Source organism: Lipophrys pholis (assembly GCF_963383615.2).
Source record: "Lipophrys pholis genome assembly, chromosome: 16".
In the NCBI taxonomy this organism is placed as follows: domain Eukaryota; kingdom Metazoa; phylum Chordata; class Actinopteri; order Blenniiformes; family Blenniidae; genus Lipophrys; species Lipophrys pholis.
In genome coordinates this window covers 26,478,312-26,495,620 of record NC_137634.1, presented here as the reverse complement: position 1 = coordinate 26,495,620, position 17,309 = coordinate 26,478,312, and the positions used below count along the sequence as shown (strand labels likewise).

The 17,309-nt window shown below is 42.8% G+C and overlaps 1 protein-coding gene across 1 annotated transcript in view; it reads left to right on the top strand.

Annotated features, from left to right (window-relative positions):
• Positions 1 to 380: 380 nt before the first annotated feature.
• The window catches only part of sim2 (SIM bHLH transcription factor 2), a gene marked incomplete at both ends in the record, with an annotated part of 34,542 nt that continues 17,613 nt past the window's right edge, over positions 381 to 17,309 (top strand). The window contains 9 exons of the mRNA XM_080483444.1: positions 381 to 555; positions 2,426 to 2,508; positions 12,169 to 12,258; positions 12,369 to 12,477; positions 13,494 to 13,579; positions 14,830 to 15,029; positions 15,176 to 15,282; positions 15,860 to 16,007; positions 16,079 to 16,232. Coding sequence (XP_080339570.1) covers positions 381 to 555; positions 2,426 to 2,508; positions 12,169 to 12,258; positions 12,369 to 12,477; positions 13,494 to 13,579; positions 14,830 to 15,029; positions 15,176 to 15,282; positions 15,860 to 16,007; positions 16,079 to 16,232 — 1,152 coding nt within the window. The remainder of the gene's footprint in view (positions 556 to 2,425; positions 2,509 to 12,168; positions 12,259 to 12,368; positions 12,478 to 13,493; positions 13,580 to 14,829; positions 15,030 to 15,175; positions 15,283 to 15,859; positions 16,008 to 16,078; positions 16,233 to 17,309) is intronic.

Here is a 17,309-nt window from a genome sequence, read left to right as displayed (position 1 = left end):
GAAGGACAGATGGGACAAAAGAGGATATGAGCGCAAAGACAGCGCAGAGTGGACGCAGAGGGGACGCAGAGGGGACGCAGAGTGGACGAACCGCAATCCAGAGCTTCTCCCACTTCGTCCCGGTGGCGCAAGAGAAGCTGCAGCGCAGAAACAGTTTTGGGGAAGATGTTTCAGACTCACGCCTGATGAGCTGCTCTCCTCCCCGCGGCTCCTTGGAGTTTTCGGATGGTGGATATTTTCTCCAGGAGTGGAGCAGGTTTGCACAAGAGGTTGTCTGGGGAGTGTCCAGGAGGATCTGAGGGGATCTGAGGAGATCTGGGGACACCTGAGGAGATCTGGGGACACCTGAGGACATCTGGGGACATCTGGGAGCTGCGGACATGAAGGAGAAGTGTAAGAACGCGGCCAAGACGCGCAGGGAGAAGGAGAACGGAGAGTTTTACGAGCTGGCCAAGCTGCTGCCGCTGCCCGCGGCCATCACCTCTCAGCTGGACAAGGCCTCCATCATCCGGCTGACCAGCAGCTACCTCCGCATGAGGACCATCTTTCCCGACGGTAGGAGCGCGTGACGGCGGGTCGGGAGCGCAGCTCAGCGCGCGGCCTTAGAGCGCAGCGTGTCCGGGAGTCAGGCGGAGGGAGGCCGGGTTCTCGCTCTTCACTGCGTTAAACCCAAACATTACGGCAGGAATTACAGAAGCTTTATTTTACCGTTGAAGTAACATTTCCTTTTTATTTTGTTTTATTTTCAGAACTCAGATCTGCAAGAGATTTCACAATACAAAAAATATATAGCACATATTTGAGAAACACGATTTTCACAAATTCTCACAAGAAAAATACACGCCAGGCCTATGTAATACAGAATGAAACTGTGTTTATTATAATAAACACAGTTTCATTCTGTATTTTGAACCACATTTAAATACTCTTTAATGTATATCGCATTTAAATACTCTTCTTTAAATATACATTTTTGAGGGATAATACTCCAATCCAGCAAATTTACATATAAATATAACAATTCAGAAGAATTATGCTGACCATAATCACAAATAACTTGAAACCGCTCGAAAATTAATACATTTCTCACTGGATTTACCTCAAATATTTGCTTCTTACATTTTTAATAATAATAATAATAATAATAATAATAATAATGATAATGATATTAATAATAATAAATTAGTAGAAGCATTGGACATGCAAAATTAATGTCACATACTTGATTTAAGTGTTTTTCATTAACATATTAACATTTTCGGCCAGCACGCATCGTTCAGAGCATTCTCAGTGTGCACACACATAAAGCCTCTCTTTTAGGACTGCAGTCAATTTAGAATTACAGGTTAAAAAAACGAAAACAAGAAAAAAGTCCGAAATTCCCGAAAAATTAAAATGTAAGAAAAGATTAAAAAGAAATCCAGCAGAATATTATTGCTGTTATTTCATCAATAGGAATTTAACCAGAAGTGGAGGAAAAAAAATCTACATTCAAACGAGTTTAACTCCACATTAGTAAATAAATCGATTGTAGGCTTTTCATAAAGAGATCACATTTAAAACGGGTGTTTTTATCAAATCTATCCATCCACAAAACCCTAAATTAAGATCGATAGCACGCAGTCTGATAAATAAAATAAAAATCAAACTCTGCTCCATTTCGTTCTTGGCGCGGTGCAAATTTAGAAAACAAGAAAATGCTGTAGGAGTAAAACAAAAACAGAAAATATTAATACTTATAATTGAATAACACTTGAATTTAAATATTGGGATTATTTTGCTGCTCATCTTTGCAGCTTGTTTCTTTTTTGTTAAACAGATATAAGTCCTTGTGAGATGCGGCGTCTGTGTGTGATTCCAGGATGTGAACGGGATTCAGGCGTTCGCAGTGGGATGTTTTGAAACGTTTTCAGGCTGATTAAAGCTGAAACTCTTCATCACACAGACACACAGAAGGGCCATGTCCACCACTGCAACACCCACATTCACACCGACCTGCCCTGAAATCTACCTGTTTTCATCTCAGATCAAACTTTTCACTCTCCTGAATCATCAACGAGTCAAAACTGAAATTGTCTGACATTGTTTGACCATTATGGAAAAGGGAAGCTTCACTGATCCTCAGTGGTTGAGGGAGTTACAGGAACACAGATGGTGATTTCACAGATTAGTTCATCTTCTCTGTCAGAAGAAAGCAGCATGATCCGGTCAGACTAGAGGGAAACAGTTTAAAGGTAAAATACTATGTATTGAGTCAGTGGGTGACAAAAATAGTCGCTTGCAACTTGAATATTTCTTGAATTGGTGTTTACTGTATTTAATTCAATAACCCCCTTCAGTTTCACTGGACCATTTCCACTCTGAGGTGAGAGGCCTGAGGTGATTCTGTCCTGTGTTGGGGACTTGGTGGTCTCTGTCTCTGCAGGTACGGGGGATGAGTGGCAGCGGGCAGCGATGTTCAACCCTCTGGACAGCATGGCAAAGGAACTGGGCTCCCACCTTCTACAAGTCAGTACCACCAGGGAGCGTCACTCTGTGCTTTACCTTCAGACAATGTTCAGGGGGTGATAATGATATGTGCTAAACCCTGTTCAACCCGTTAGGCCCGTTGTCCAAATCTGGGCCTGTGGAGGGTCTAATCTGTCACACAGGATGAGGTCCAAAGTGTAAAGATGACAAAGGAAATATCGAGTTGAACTAGAAGGCACTCGGTAGAGTGCAGACCTTCGCCAACGCCACATCTGCCAGCATGGAACCCAATAGAGTAGAAGGCTATTTGACCCACCACTCCTTCCACCATTGGTCGTTTGGGTTGCTTCATGTTGCTGCACTGTTAAGGTTAAATGATGTTCTCTTGGTTCCCATTCTTTTGTGTTACTTGAACGCACCATCAGAGTGAGTTGGCCTGTGATTGGCTGAGAGTGGAGGAGGGGGCGGGAGCAGAGTGAGCCGCGTGCTGGCAGATGGTAAAGTGAAGCTGAAGTAAAATCTTGGTTCATTTGAAAGAAAGAAAACGTGATTGAAAAACTGAATTTGAAACTGAATGTTCGAGGTTTCAGCTGGAATTTTGAAAAAATAATAAATAAAAACACTGTTTTCAAAATAAAAATAAGTGTATGAAAAGTTTTTTCAACTTCAATCTAATTTTGATTCAGCTCTAGAATTATTTTGATTAAATCAATTATGTTATTCTTTCACTTGTAAATTTATTTATTTATTTTTAATTTTAGTTGTTTTTTAAGGTGCGTGTTTAACGCTTACAGATTAGGGTCTTATTTGTCTTACATTCAAATCCCGTTTTCGGGTAATAGATTATTTTTTTTCACATTGAAAACTTTGTCTGACTTTCAGATGGTAGTTTTTCAGGTTCAGACTTTTGGCGCCGTCCTGGCGTGGGGGCGTGGCCTCCACCAGAACGGCGTGGATTGTGAGTGACGCGTCATAAAGCTCAGGACTTTCCCTGATTGTGTGATTGTGGGTACTTTGGTAGATATAACTCAGTACTCTCTAAACACTGTATTCACCTGGTGGCTGTAAGTAAAGGTAAGCAGAGGACACAGGTCACGTTTTGTTTGCAGCACATTAGAATCTTAAAACCCAGTTTCTCTTGCAGCTTTTCAGAAATCATTTCATCAGCTTATTATCAAAACAGTTATTTTCTGACAATTCCAGAAGATATATAAATGATCCACATCAGGTTGTCCACATTCTCTCTCGATTTAATTGTTTACTCTTAAACTTTGGTGTGATGAAGAACCTGATCCATGAGCTCCAGATCCAGATCCATGAGCTGGTGGTTGTTTGGTGTGTCTTACAGATATTCAGCCAATCATCTTCTGTCATTTCCACATTAAGCTCCTCCCCTTCTCACAATGTTCTTTTATATCAATGAATGTGTCCCTTGTAAGTTTAGCTCTTGATAATCTGCTTAAATTATTCTGATGTTGCTTTCTTTGTTCGGTTTTGTTATGATTTGAATCACCTCGTTCACGTCTCCAGAAGGATCCATCTGGATTTCTTTTTTGTAATAATCTCTTAATTGGAGATATCTATAAAAGTCATGTGTCCCCAAATCATCTTTTATTATTAAATTCTGGAGACATGTCCAGCTGTCCGTCTTTTCCAAGACGCACCAAGCTGTCACCCCCAGACTGCCCACTGATTAAATCCACCCATCACACTGGGCTGGTTTGAAGTAGCTATCACTAGTGACATCATTTTACTCGTTTTGATTCACTGAAACATTTATATGTTTTTAAAATTTTAAACCATAGTTCTAACGTGTGACATGTCATTAGTTCTATGTCTTTGTCTTTGTCTTCTATAGCTCCATGGCTCCAATTGTGTTTTGAATCGGTTGTTGGTGTACTTCTTTTTCAGTTTCTTTCCACTTCGCTCCATAATCAGTTCACAACAATAGATCGGTCTTAGTTGGGCAACATAGAAGTTTTCCTTTCATTTTGGTAAAGCCATTCCACCTTTATCTTTGGACAGCTGGATAATTCTATACCAAATAAACCTGGATACACTTGTGTCCCATCTTCTGAGCTGGCTTTGAGGGACCTATATATATATATATATATCTATCTATATTTATATATATATATATATCTATCTATCTATCTATCTATCTATCTATCTATCTATCTATCTATCTATCTATCTATCTATCTATCTATCTATCTATCTATCTATCTATCTATCTATCTATCTATCTATCTATCTATCTATCTATCTATCTATCTATCTATATATATATATATAGGTCCCTCAAAGCCAGTTCAGAAAATATCACTACCTATATATATATATATATATACATATACATATATATACACACACACACACGCACTCACGCACGCACGCACACACACACACACACACACACACACACACACACACACACACACACACACACACACACACACACACACACACACACACACACACACACACACACACACACACACACACACATATATATGTGTCACTACCTATATATATATATATATATATACACACATATATATACAGGTAGTGATTGGGATAGGTTCTGAGGAAAGGACTGGATGTTACAGTCCCTCGTACTGCACCACTCCTGATTCCATGGGGAATTGATGGAACAGGCAGTTTTAAGCTTAAACCGCAGGACACATCGTCAGTTCTGTACCTCAGCATCATCGGGTGTTTCGGCCATTGATCACAATCCGCCCTCAGGTTGACCAGACCGGGGAGTGGCGTCCTGTGGTCAACTGATTCAGTCATCATCTCGATTCAGTTTTTTTTTTTTTTGAATATTTTATTTTCAGTTTTCAATTCTACAAAATATATATGAGAACATGAACAGACCCCTCCCCCCATCCCACCCACCCTCAAACTGAGAGAAAGAGGGCAGAAATAATAGTAATAGTAATAAGAATGAAATGCATCCACATATAAGAGCAGTCGAGAGGCGACACACTGTTTATACAAACAATAAGCACTGACAGCAAAGAATCATAGAAGTGGACAATATGTCCATATATGCCAAATAAGGCTGCCACATCTCTGTCAAAGTATTATAGTCTTTCCTGAGTGTAGATGTAATTTTCTCAAGTGGAACACAGCTATTCATTTCTGAAAACCATCTTCCTATAGAAAGTTGGGAGTCAGACCTCCATGTGATGGCTATGCACCTCCTGGCTACACACAAGTCTCTTTTAATACTCCTACCAATATTTGAGTTACCGCCTAATAAGCAGGTTTGAGGATCTGATGGGAGGTGCACTCCTAGAGGTTTTGTCATGATATCAGAACAATCCTGCCAGAATGTATTAAGTTTAGTTTATAACAAGGCGCAGTGCAGGAAAGAGCCTCTTCTATACCACATCTAAAACACAAGTTGGGTATCTTAAGATTATATTTAATCAATTTCTGTGGCGTGAGATAGGTTTGATGGAGAAAGTTGTAATAAGTTGGTCTGTATCTGGAGTTGATAGCGGCAGTCAGACCTTTTTGACACTATGCAGACCATAGCGTGTCCTGACATGTCCCCATTGTCACTCCCTAGTCAGACTCTCATTTCTCCCTGGATTCATATAAACTGGTTCTGAAGCATCATCCATCAAGACAGAATTTTTTTTTGAGATAAGACAAGGTGCGTCCCCCTCATGAAGCAGTCTTTCCGGATCATTAAGCATGGGTGAAGTCATTTCAGATCCCAAAACAGATTTAAGAAAGGATCTTAACTGTAGGTAACAGGAAACGTTTCTGCTGGACAGATCATACTTCCTCCTGAGGTCCTCCAAAGACTTCAAGGATCCGTCCTCATAGCAGTCCTCCAAATGACCAATCCCTTTCTGGTGCCATAGTTCCAGGATCTTATTATCCACTGACATAAACATGAGTTCATTCTGTTTCAATGGTGTTTTGGGTGAAAATATGATTATCTAGATTCTTGAATTAAAATTCAAATGTCACAGTAGAACACCTCTCTTATTCTTTTTCTATGTCTTGGTTTAGTCTTCCATAGTTCTCTTTGTAAAGTTCAGACAGGTCTTGTGTGACTGTCACACCCAAATATTCAATAGTTTGAAGATTCTAATTAAATTTGAGATTTTCCTGGTTTTCTTTTGTTGGTATCTAATTAATTGTAAGGATTTGTGTCTGACCTGTATATTCTCTATACGGCCATATGAATCAAGAAGTTCCATGTAGGAAGCATTGTGTTTGGTTGTGTGAGGAAAGCTATTACATCATTTTCAAAAAGTCCAATCTTGTGCTCCGTCCCTTTTATTGTAACCCCCTTTACTTCCTTGTTTTGCCAAACGGGCTGATAAAGACAAAGAGTCGTGTTGATAGACAGCAGCCCTGCCTGGGGGGTCTCTGAAGCTGAATCTTATCCGTCAAATGTCCATTTATTTTTTTTCTCGCTGTAGGTTCTTTGTAAATTGTTTTTACAAGCTGTATTGATTTCTTGTTAAATTCTAGTCTTTCTAGTACTTTTTAAAGAAAGTTTTTTCAGCATCTCTGCTCACGAGAGCAGCACTTTGGTTCCCTTTCTGTTCCCGCTCTAATATATGGAATGTTGGTAGTGTTCTTTTAGAAACCCTGTTTAGTCCTCGTCTATGAGATCTGACAGAAAGGTATTTAGTGGTTTAGATATAATAGATGTGTACATTTTGTAATCTATGTTCAATATCAAAATCAGCCTATAGTTTGCACCTTCTTCTTCATTTCTGCCTGCTTCTGGGACAACTGAAATCACTGCCTCTGTCCATGTGGGGGATGAGAGTCCAATTGAAGGAAGCTGGAGCGCCGTTATCAGTTCCGCCTTAAATACTGTACCATCCTACCATTCTGCAGGATAGCCATGGCTACTTGGGCATTTCTTGTTTTTTAACCGATTTATTGCTTCCTTTATCTCTTCTATGGGAATGTCAGGAGTTCGAACATCATTTTGAGAAGCACTGATTGAGGGTAAATCCAGTTGTTTAAAAAAAGCTTCCATCTCATCGTCATCAGCTGCTGGTGGTCGTGTGAATCTGTAGAACATCTTTTCTATATTTTCTGTGATTTTATTTGTGATTGGTTCTCTAAGTTTATGTATAGTATTCATTGCTACTGCTTTTCTTACACGTTTTGCTGGTAGTTTTGTAGTATTTTATAAGAGCTCTGTTTGAGATCGAAACACCTTCTTTCCATTTCACCTAATAGTATGTCCATTTCGGTTTTGGTATCCCCAGTTTCCTGTTACACGCTCTGTTCCTTTGTAATTTGATGTGCTTCTCCAATTCTCTTAACCTTTCAGCGTACTTCATGTACTCTGTTGATCTCGCTTGTTTTAGTGACGGTGTCTTTGCTGGAAGCTTTCCGCGATGCTTTAAGAGCAAAACAAATAACTGTTGGGTCGACTTCAACATTGTTGTTTTCTTCCAAATCTTGTCTGATGTCCTTTTTTACATCTTCAACCAGTCCTTTATTGTTGAATATTCCTACATTAAGCCTCCGAATTGTTTGCCTTTTCCCAGTATTCAAGTGAATATGTAGGAAAAGTGCATTATGGTCAGATAAATCTGCAGTCTCTATCTGTCAGTCTGATATATAAAGAAGTATTCTATCATTGAGTAAACCCCATGAGTTGCTGAGTAATGAGTAAAGAATTTTTTTGAAGGATTAATATTCCTCCAAATATGTTTCATCCCCATCTCCTCGAGGGTTAGCTTTGCAAATTTTGCAAATTGTGTTTTGTTTTTCCTCTTTCTTGATGTATCTAACTTGTGTTTCATCACCAAGTTCAATGCCTTGAAAATGTCTATGTACGTATGTCTATGTCTGTGACACGTCATAGGGGGTTATACAATCACCAAAGTAACAATTTAATTTTCTAACTTTCCCCGTCACCATGAAGTACAGTAGAAGCTGTGAGGACCAGGTCAGAGCTCCACCCTGTACTGGACACGTCACTGTGCACAGACACATATTTACCTGTTAACTCACCTGAATGAGGACAACCTGCTGACGAGGACAACAAACAGGTTCTCCTGGTAAATTTCAAGCTGAGCGACACTGAAACGACCAAAATACCTGGTCTGGACCAGATTATTGGAATATTCAGACGTTGTGGTGTCAGGAGGTTAGTTTAGAGATGTGAATCATGGCCGCCTCCAGCAGCAGGGAGCTGCTCTGTGAAGCTCCTCTCCGTCAGCCCCTCCAGGATTTCCATACTACATGTCCACAGACTGTGCCGGGCGGCGGGTGATACATGATTACATCCATACTACACTCTGGGCTCACCTCCTTAATGTAACGTAACGGTCCATAAGGTTCCGTAACGTAACGATCCTGAAACTATCTCCACTTCTGCTGCCCGGCGTTCTCCACCTTTCCTCAAGTAGTTTCTGTTTCACTTCAGGAGTTCTGAGCCTCTGGTTCTTTATTTTATTTAAATTGTGATTGTTCAGACGGGAGACGGAGGATCTCCTCACACAAGAACCCAGTAGCTCTAGAGCATGAGCAGTCGGAGCGTAGAGATCGCACTGTCCACCTCAGAGGGGCGGAGCCTAGCACACAGGGTGGATGATGATTTTAACGTCACGTCCTCTGAGCTCACGAAAGTTTGACTTTCCCTTTCCAGCAGAGAACATGAGGCCCGGGGACCAGAACCCACCAAGAGGTCCAGTCTGGTCCCACCAAGCAAGGAGCTGATAGAGGATTTATACTAGTTTAGTTTACATTTCATTGTATTTTTCATAAAATTGACTTTATGTTGAGATTGTAATCATTTTCAGTACTAACGGTTTGATCTTCTGTGTTCTTCGTAGTTCTTCTGCTTCTCTGCTGACTCATCTTCTACGTTCTAACTTTTCTTGTCGTCTTACTCTGCTCCAGTGAGCTTGATTTTACCGACTCGGGCAGGCTGAACACTAGGTGACCTCCTCGTCCGCCATCTGGTAGGAAGTTCTCGACACAGTTCACTTTGACAGGCTGCTTTGGAAAATTCTCAGGAATTACCAACACGTACAAACAGTGAAATATTCTAGATTGTTAAGTTTAACAGCCGTACTCAAAGAAATAATGTTAGAGGCAGCATACTGCACAGTGTCACAACAAGGATTACAATGGTGTCCACATCGGGCCAACCTGCAGTAAGAAATACTACTTTTTGTAGAAAAGGTACAGTGGAAATTATCCTAATGTACTGTAAAGTATCCTAGTATCGTAATGCAACAACAACATTAACAACAGGTAATAGCATAATACTAGTTCATGTTAAGCTCCACTCGCTGCATTGACGGCTAAAAACGTCTTCCTGAGTGTTACTCAGCATTACGATACTTCGGATGATTTCCACTGTACCTTTTCTACAAAAAGTAGTATTTCCTACCTGCATGGTTGCAGGTTGGCCCAAAAAGAAGGACGCCATTGTAATCTGTGATACTGCGCTGTGATCAGTCTTATGTGAAAACGAGAAACATCTTTCTTTAAGTATGAGTGTTAAACTTAACAACCTTGAATATTCTACAGTTTTTATAAGTTGATAGTTAGTGAGACTTGTTCAAAGCAACCTGTGGAAGTGACCTGTGTCCTCTGCCTACCTTTACTTACAGCCATCAGGTGAATACAGTGTTTAGAGAGTACTGAGTTATATCTTCCAAAGTACCCACTTTTCCTGAAGGCAACACAATCAGGGAAAGTCCTGAGCTTTATGACGCCGCCACTCACAATCCACGCCGTTCTGGTGGAAGCCACGCCCCCACGCCAGGATGGCGCCAAAAGTCTGAACCTGAAAAACTACCATCTGAAAGTCAGACAAAGTTTTCAATGTGAAAAAAATAAGATTGTAATCTGAAAACATTAAACCTGCAACTGAAACAATAACACCTCGAGTTTAAAAAACACATTAATCAGTGAAAAATCAACATAAATGATTTAATCAAAAGAATTCTAGAGCTGAATCAAAACTGAAAAAAACTTTTCAGACTCTTATTTTTATTTTGAAAACAGTGTTTTAAATGTTCAAAATTCAAGCTGAAACCTTGAACATTCACTTTGAAATTCAGTTTTTTCAGTCACATTTTAAATTTGTTTTTTCAAGAGAACCAAGTTTTTGGCCAGGGTGTGGCTCCAAAGCTTAACTGCAGCGTCAGCCCCGACTGGCGGCTCACCGCCGAGCTCCAGCGTGTCGACAAAGGAGTAAATACCTTCGTTCACAAAAACAAAGTGATTTTTGTTGGCCAAGGTAAAGAAGATAACGAGCGTTTCTAGGCAGAAGAGAGATTCCAGTCAGCAAAGCATCAAACTTCAACATGAAGGGGAAGTCGTGACAATCCACTGTACTACCAGGGAATACTTCTTAAAAACTCACATCGTGTTGAGTCTTCTCCAGTACGTTGTGGAGTTCTGTGGTTTCATGAGAGAAAATAAATGTAATAAGATGTGTATTCTGATCTTTACCCTGGAGATGAAGGTGCTGGACGTGAACTCTGAGGTAAATGATTGTATGCTGGGGACCAGACAGCTGCAAACCTCTGGACATCACTGGACATCACTACGTCTCACTCTGTCCCTCTAAACTTGATACGCTTTTATATAGACAGGTGGTACCACAACTACCATTTGTGATACAATCGTACTATCAAAGAACTACAATTAACAACATTTTTACAGTTTTTCACCTTTACAGTGACAAAAACCTAATATTTTATCTTATATTGATAAAGAAAACAATAGACACCTTTAAAAGTATGATCCCTGGTATACACTCCTGTTAGAGGACAGACATTAAAACATGTAAAACATTAGAATGTTAAATAAAAACGAAAACCCTGTTGGAAATCAAAATAACTATTTTGAAATGATGAAACTAAAACGTGAGTTTGTCCTCATTTAATTGAAATGTAGTTTCCTCTGGGACTTTTGTTGTTATTTGTTTTGTTAGTCTGATACGTCCTCCTGCAGTACTTTGATTAACCTGACGGAGCCACTAGAGAGAACCCGGAGAGCCACGTGGCCACACAGCGGCAGGCCACACAACATCCATCGTCCTCACGTGTTTACCGTCATGTCACATTTTCATCAGTCAACATTTGGAAGTTGATAGTTTGAAGGGTAAATGTAGTTATAATTTAGATTATTAGATTAATCGTCTATTAAAATGAAATGTTAAAGTGAATTTAACGAGTTTAGTTTCTGTAAAAGAAGCCGAGTGAAGACCTGAAGACATCGTACTGCTTTAATAAATACACCAGAAGAGAAAACATCCGTACGTCTGTAGTCTGGGTTTGTTTAATCTGGGTTTAGTTCAGTCCTTCTCTCACACATCAACCCAGGCCGGTCACCGGCGGAAGTGGTTGGCACTGCCACCTCACCCTGAGAAGCTCCCTGGTTTGAATCCAGCTGGGCTCCTCCGTGTGTGTGTGTGTGTGTGTGTGTGTGTGTGTGTGTGTGTGTGTGTGTGTGTGTGTGTGTGTGTGTGTGTGTGTGTGTGCGTGTGTGTGTGTGTGTGCGTGTGTGTGTGTGTGTGTGTGTGTGTGTGTGTGTGTGTGTGTGTGTGTGTGTGAGTGTGTGTGTGTGTGCGTGTGTGTGTGTGTGTGTGTGTGTGTGTGTGTGTGTGTGTGTGAGTGTGTGTGTGTGTGTGCTGACAGGAAGCAGAATAGAAATCATTCCTGTGTTTTGCTCTGCTCTCAGACTCTGGATGGTTTTGTGTTTGTTGTGGCTTCTGATGGAAAGATCATGTACATCTCAGAAACAGCGTCAGTTCACCTCGGCCTGTCCCAGGTGAGAACACACCCCCACCTCCGCCTCCTCCCAGAGTTTGGGAGGAGGCCCCGGCGCTGTGTGCGGGAAGTGAAGCTGCTCTCTTCATGTTTACTACATGTGTGCTGCAGGTGGAGTTAACAGGAAACAGTATCTATGAGTACATCCACCCATCAGACCATGACGAAATGACAGCGGTGCTGGGACTGCGCCAGCCCACACACCATCACTCCTCTGCAGGTAGGAAAGCCTTCCCCTCCAAACCATCCTGCTGACTCTCTGGTTCCTTCATGGTGTCTTGGTGGAAATGTAATGAAGGGTCTAGTCCAGGGTTCCCCAGTTCCGGTCCTGGAGGGCCGGTGACCTGCAGGTTTCAGCTCCTCCCAGCTTCAGCACACCTCAATCTGATGATGATGTCATCGTCAGGCTTGTAAAACAAGCCAAGTAACCAGGCCCGTATTGTGTTCAGGCGTGTTGCACCTGGGAGGAAACCTGCAGGACACCGGCGCTCCAGGACCGGGGTTGAGGAACCCTGGTCTATAAGAACCGTTCTGCTCAATGTCAACACCATCCGATCATCACAGGATACAAACACAAAGCCGCGGTCACATGGTCTCCACAAGTCTTTACCTCTCTGGGTTTTAATGAAGCAGATTATATTCCTTCATTTTAGCAAAATACTAAATAATCTCACAGCTCCAGCTCAGCGGCCCAGCAGGGGGTCCAGCCTGTCGTCCAGGACGATGCATAGAGCCAAAATAAAAACATGAGTCCACTTGTTCTCTGAAGTTTGTTTGTGATTCATCGTACGCTTCGGTGGCGGTTGCAGGAGAAACACAGATTCCCTCTGGGAAGAACCGACGCTGTAGATTAGAACCAAAACCCCCAAGAAGAGGAGCTGCAAATCAAAAACATTTTAACATTATGATGTTAAAGTTTGTTTTTCTTTACAAACTTCAACTTTTTTTTTTTAAATTTCATGAAAAAAGATATTAAATATTATTGATCACACACATAATGGCTTTAAAACAAAAGTACACATTTGAAATGGGTGAATTTTAATTTCCATGTGAATTTTTAATTCATTCAGTAATTATTTGTCTGCCTCATTGTTTCACAGAAAGTATATTTCTGTTATTGTACAACAAGCCAGTATTGAGAGAGAATGAATGTGTTTGTGAGGACTGGACGAGCCGGGACACTAAAGCTCACACCTCACTATGAAGACACGTGTGTGTTTGAAATGTCCCCGGCAGAGTGTGAAGTAGAGCGCTCCTTCTTCTTGAGGATGAAGTGTGTTCTGGCCAAACGAAACGCAGGACTGACATGTGGCGGCTATAAGGTACGTTCACGATACCATTCCCATCCTTTTCTTTCTCCATTTCTGTCCCGACAGATTCTATTGCCGAGCTTTTAACTGTGATTTCATTTTCAGTGCTCTGATTTCTTTAAGGAAAACATGCTTAACTTTTAAAACGAGGAAGATCAAGCTTCTAGACTAATATTGTTCAGTGTTGCTGAAGCCAAAGCTGCAGTTTATGATGCTTTTATGAAATGTAGAACGTCAGACTGGTCACTGCTGACATGGCATCATGTTTGACAGCTGTTTGTCCACTTCGTCCACTCTGACTTCCTGTTTGGGGACATGTCCATCACATTTGACTGATTTATTCTCCACAAACATTTATTATTGACTCAGACTGAAATGAGAGCAACATTAAGCCTCACATCAAAGTCCAGGTTCCCACAGTTCAGGGAAGGTTTCATGTTCCCATGAGAGAGAGGCTACAGAGCCACTACAGAGTGGCTGTAGAGCCACTATGGAGGGGATGTGGAGCCACTATAGAATGGCTGTAGAGCAACTATGGAGGGGCTGTAGAGACAGTACAGAGGTGTTGTAGTGCCACTATGGAGGGGATGTAGAGCCACTACAGAATGACTGTACAGCCAGTAAGGAGGGGATGTAGAGCCACTACAGAATGGCTGTACAGCCAGTAAGGAGGGGATGTAGAGCCACTACAGAATGGCTGTACAGCCAGTAAGGAGGGGATGTAGAGCCACTACAGAGTGGCTGTAGAACCACTATGCAGGGGCTGTAAAGCCACTATGGAGGGAATGTAGAGCCACTACAGAGGATTTGGAGTGGCTGTAAAACCACTACAGAGTTGCCGTAGAGCCACTATGGAGGAGAAGTAGAGCCATGACATAAGATGTAGAGCCACTATGGAGGGGATATCGAGTCACTAAGGGTGGGCTGTGGAACCAAATTTAGAGGGGCTGTAGAGCCAATATGTAGGGGATGTAGAGTCACTACGGAGAGGATTTAGAGCTACTACAGGATGGCTGTAGAGCCACTATGAAGGGTCTGTAGAGCTACTATGGAGGGGGTGTGGAGCCACTATGGAGGGGATGTAGAATCACTATGGAGGGGCTGTACAGCCCATTTAGAGAGGATGTAGAGCCACTATGGAGGGGATATAGAGTGACTATAGAGGGGATGTAAAGCCATTACAGAAGGCCGGTAGAGCAACACATGGCTGCAGAGTTGCAGTTTCCAGAGCGCTGATCTTGGTGTCATGCTGTCTTCCTCAGGTCATCCACTGCAGCGGCTACCTGAAGGTACGCCAGTACCGGGTGGACATGCAGCTCTATGACTCCTGTTGCCAGACTGTGGGGTTAGTGGCAGTTGGTCACTCGCTGCCCCCCAGTGGCGTCACTGAGATCAAACTGCACAGCAACATGTTCATGTTCCGGGCCAGTCTGGACTTCAAACTCATCTTTCTAGACATGAGGTAAGAGTTGGCTGGATTGACAGAAATACTACTTATAACAACACACATGAGTGTGTGAAGAATATTCAAGTGATGTTCATTATACACACTCCAGAGTCTGAGTGGAGTCAGGTGTGAACTTGTGACCTCTGTTGTGGCGGAGACAGGGTGGCAGAGCTGACAGGCTATGAGCCCCAAGACTTGATAGAGAAGACCCTGTACCACCATGTCCACGCCTGTGACATCTTTCATCTACGATACGCTCACCATTTACGTGAGTACTCTGGCTCTTCAGTGACACTATAGGACAGGCAGTCCTTAAATAAGCAGAAAAGATTAAACAAAAAGATTGAAATATCAGATTGGTAACCCTAACCTCAAACAGTTCCTCCAGTGGAACAGGCAGGATGGTCATGAAACTGTTTTGAAAATGACATTCGACAAAGTAATGCAAAAATTTTTCTAAAAATATATAAAACTTCTGATCCTTAACCTGCATTCCAAGAACACTGTTGTCTCTATTAGCCTGCTTTGTGTGTGTGTGTGTGTGTGTGTGCGTGCGTGCGTGCGTGCGTGCGTGCGTGCGTGCGTGCGTGCGTGCGTGCGTGCGTGCGTGCGTGCGTGCGTGCGTGCGTGTGTGTGTGTGTGTGTTCCAAAGCTCCTGCTCTGTACAGTAACCATGATAATGAACAAACAACAATGTTCCATGGTTCCTCTGAGCGGACCCCAGATCATCCGTAGAGAAACGTTGAGCGTCGTCAGCTGATGGAGAACGTTGGAACGCTGATGTGGATGAAAGAAGCTCCCTTTACTTGTTTTGTGTTGCACTCGTGTGTTTTGTCTGCTTGTAGTTCTGGTGAAGGGCCAGGTCACCACCAAGTACTACCGCCTGCTGTCCAAGCATGGAGGCTGGGTGTGGGTCCAGAGCTACGCCACCGTGGTGCACAACAGCCGCTCCTCCAGACCACACTGTATCGTCAGTGTGAACTACGTCCTGACGTGGGTCGGCAGTGATTCTCGCAGCTCCTCGACTCCCAGTCCGGCGGCACTAACCTGAGTTTCCCACACAGAGACACTGAACGTAAGGAGCTGCTGCTCTCGGAGGACCAGACTCAGGCCGCGAAGCCGGTGGTCAGTCTCACTCCTTCTCTGGATCACAGGAAACTTCTCAGAACCAAAGCCACCAAGATGAAGAACAAAGTCCGAGCAGCTCCCTACCCTGAGGTGACTTTTACTCTTCTCACACCGAAAAAAACTAAACTCTCTCTCTCACTCGTGATCATCGAAGATCTGCTGAGCTTGGATTTATATAGGTCAATCATATCGTCAGTCAGCTCTGCGTCACAATCTTCCTTTGATTTGATATGTTTGGTGAAGTTTGTTCTGTGATGAAAGTATTGAAAGAAATATTTTTATTCCAAATAATATTGTCTCCGATCTTTTGGAAAGAATCCAGTGGACCTTCTTCAGAAATGAGCCAATATGTTGTTCTGCCTTTAGAGTTTATCTTCCTTCCATCTGAGCTGTTGTGAAGTCGTTATGTTTCGTCCATCATGGCAGTTTAATGATTTAATGGTTTTCATTTCCGTTATTCTTCAAACCAGATGCTTGTGGGTGTTTTGATCCAGCAGTTTAGATTTTCTTTAAGTGGAGATCTTTGTCACCAGTCAGTGTCTGGAGGGGAAGGTTCAGTTGGATTAAATCCAAAGTTTTACATTTGAGATACGAATCATCTGGGGGTGGAGAGTTGACTGTCCTCCGACCGGGCCCGGCCGAGCCTTCGCTCTTCCTGGTCTGGTCCGGGGCGCGGTGGCTGGGGCCATCTCTGCCCTCCCGCTCGGCCCGGGGGCCCTGCTCCGGCCGGTCTCGGCTTGGCGGCTTGGGTCGGGGCCTGGGGCCCTGTGCCCTGTGCCCTGTGCCCTTTATCCTTCCCTTGTGGGCTCTTCTGGCCTGGGGGGGTCCTCTCTGCATTCTCCATCTGGTGCTTTCTGGGCGGGGGCGTGGCTCTCTGGGGTGGTTCGCTGGGGCCTCCCCGGGTCTGAGAGGCTGCCGGCCTCTGTTTTGACTGTGTCCGGGCCCGATGACCTCGGGCCCCGGGGTGTCGCTACGGACCCCCCACAACCGTTCCAACCACACACAGTGGACAAACCTAACCTAACTAATCTAGAAAATCATGTTACTGTCTAGATAGAGCTGCTCAGGCTGGTTAATCTAGAAAACCATGTTACTGTCTAGATAGAGCTGCTCAGGCTGGTTAATCTAGAAAACCATGTTACTGTCTAGATAGAGCTGCTCAGGCTG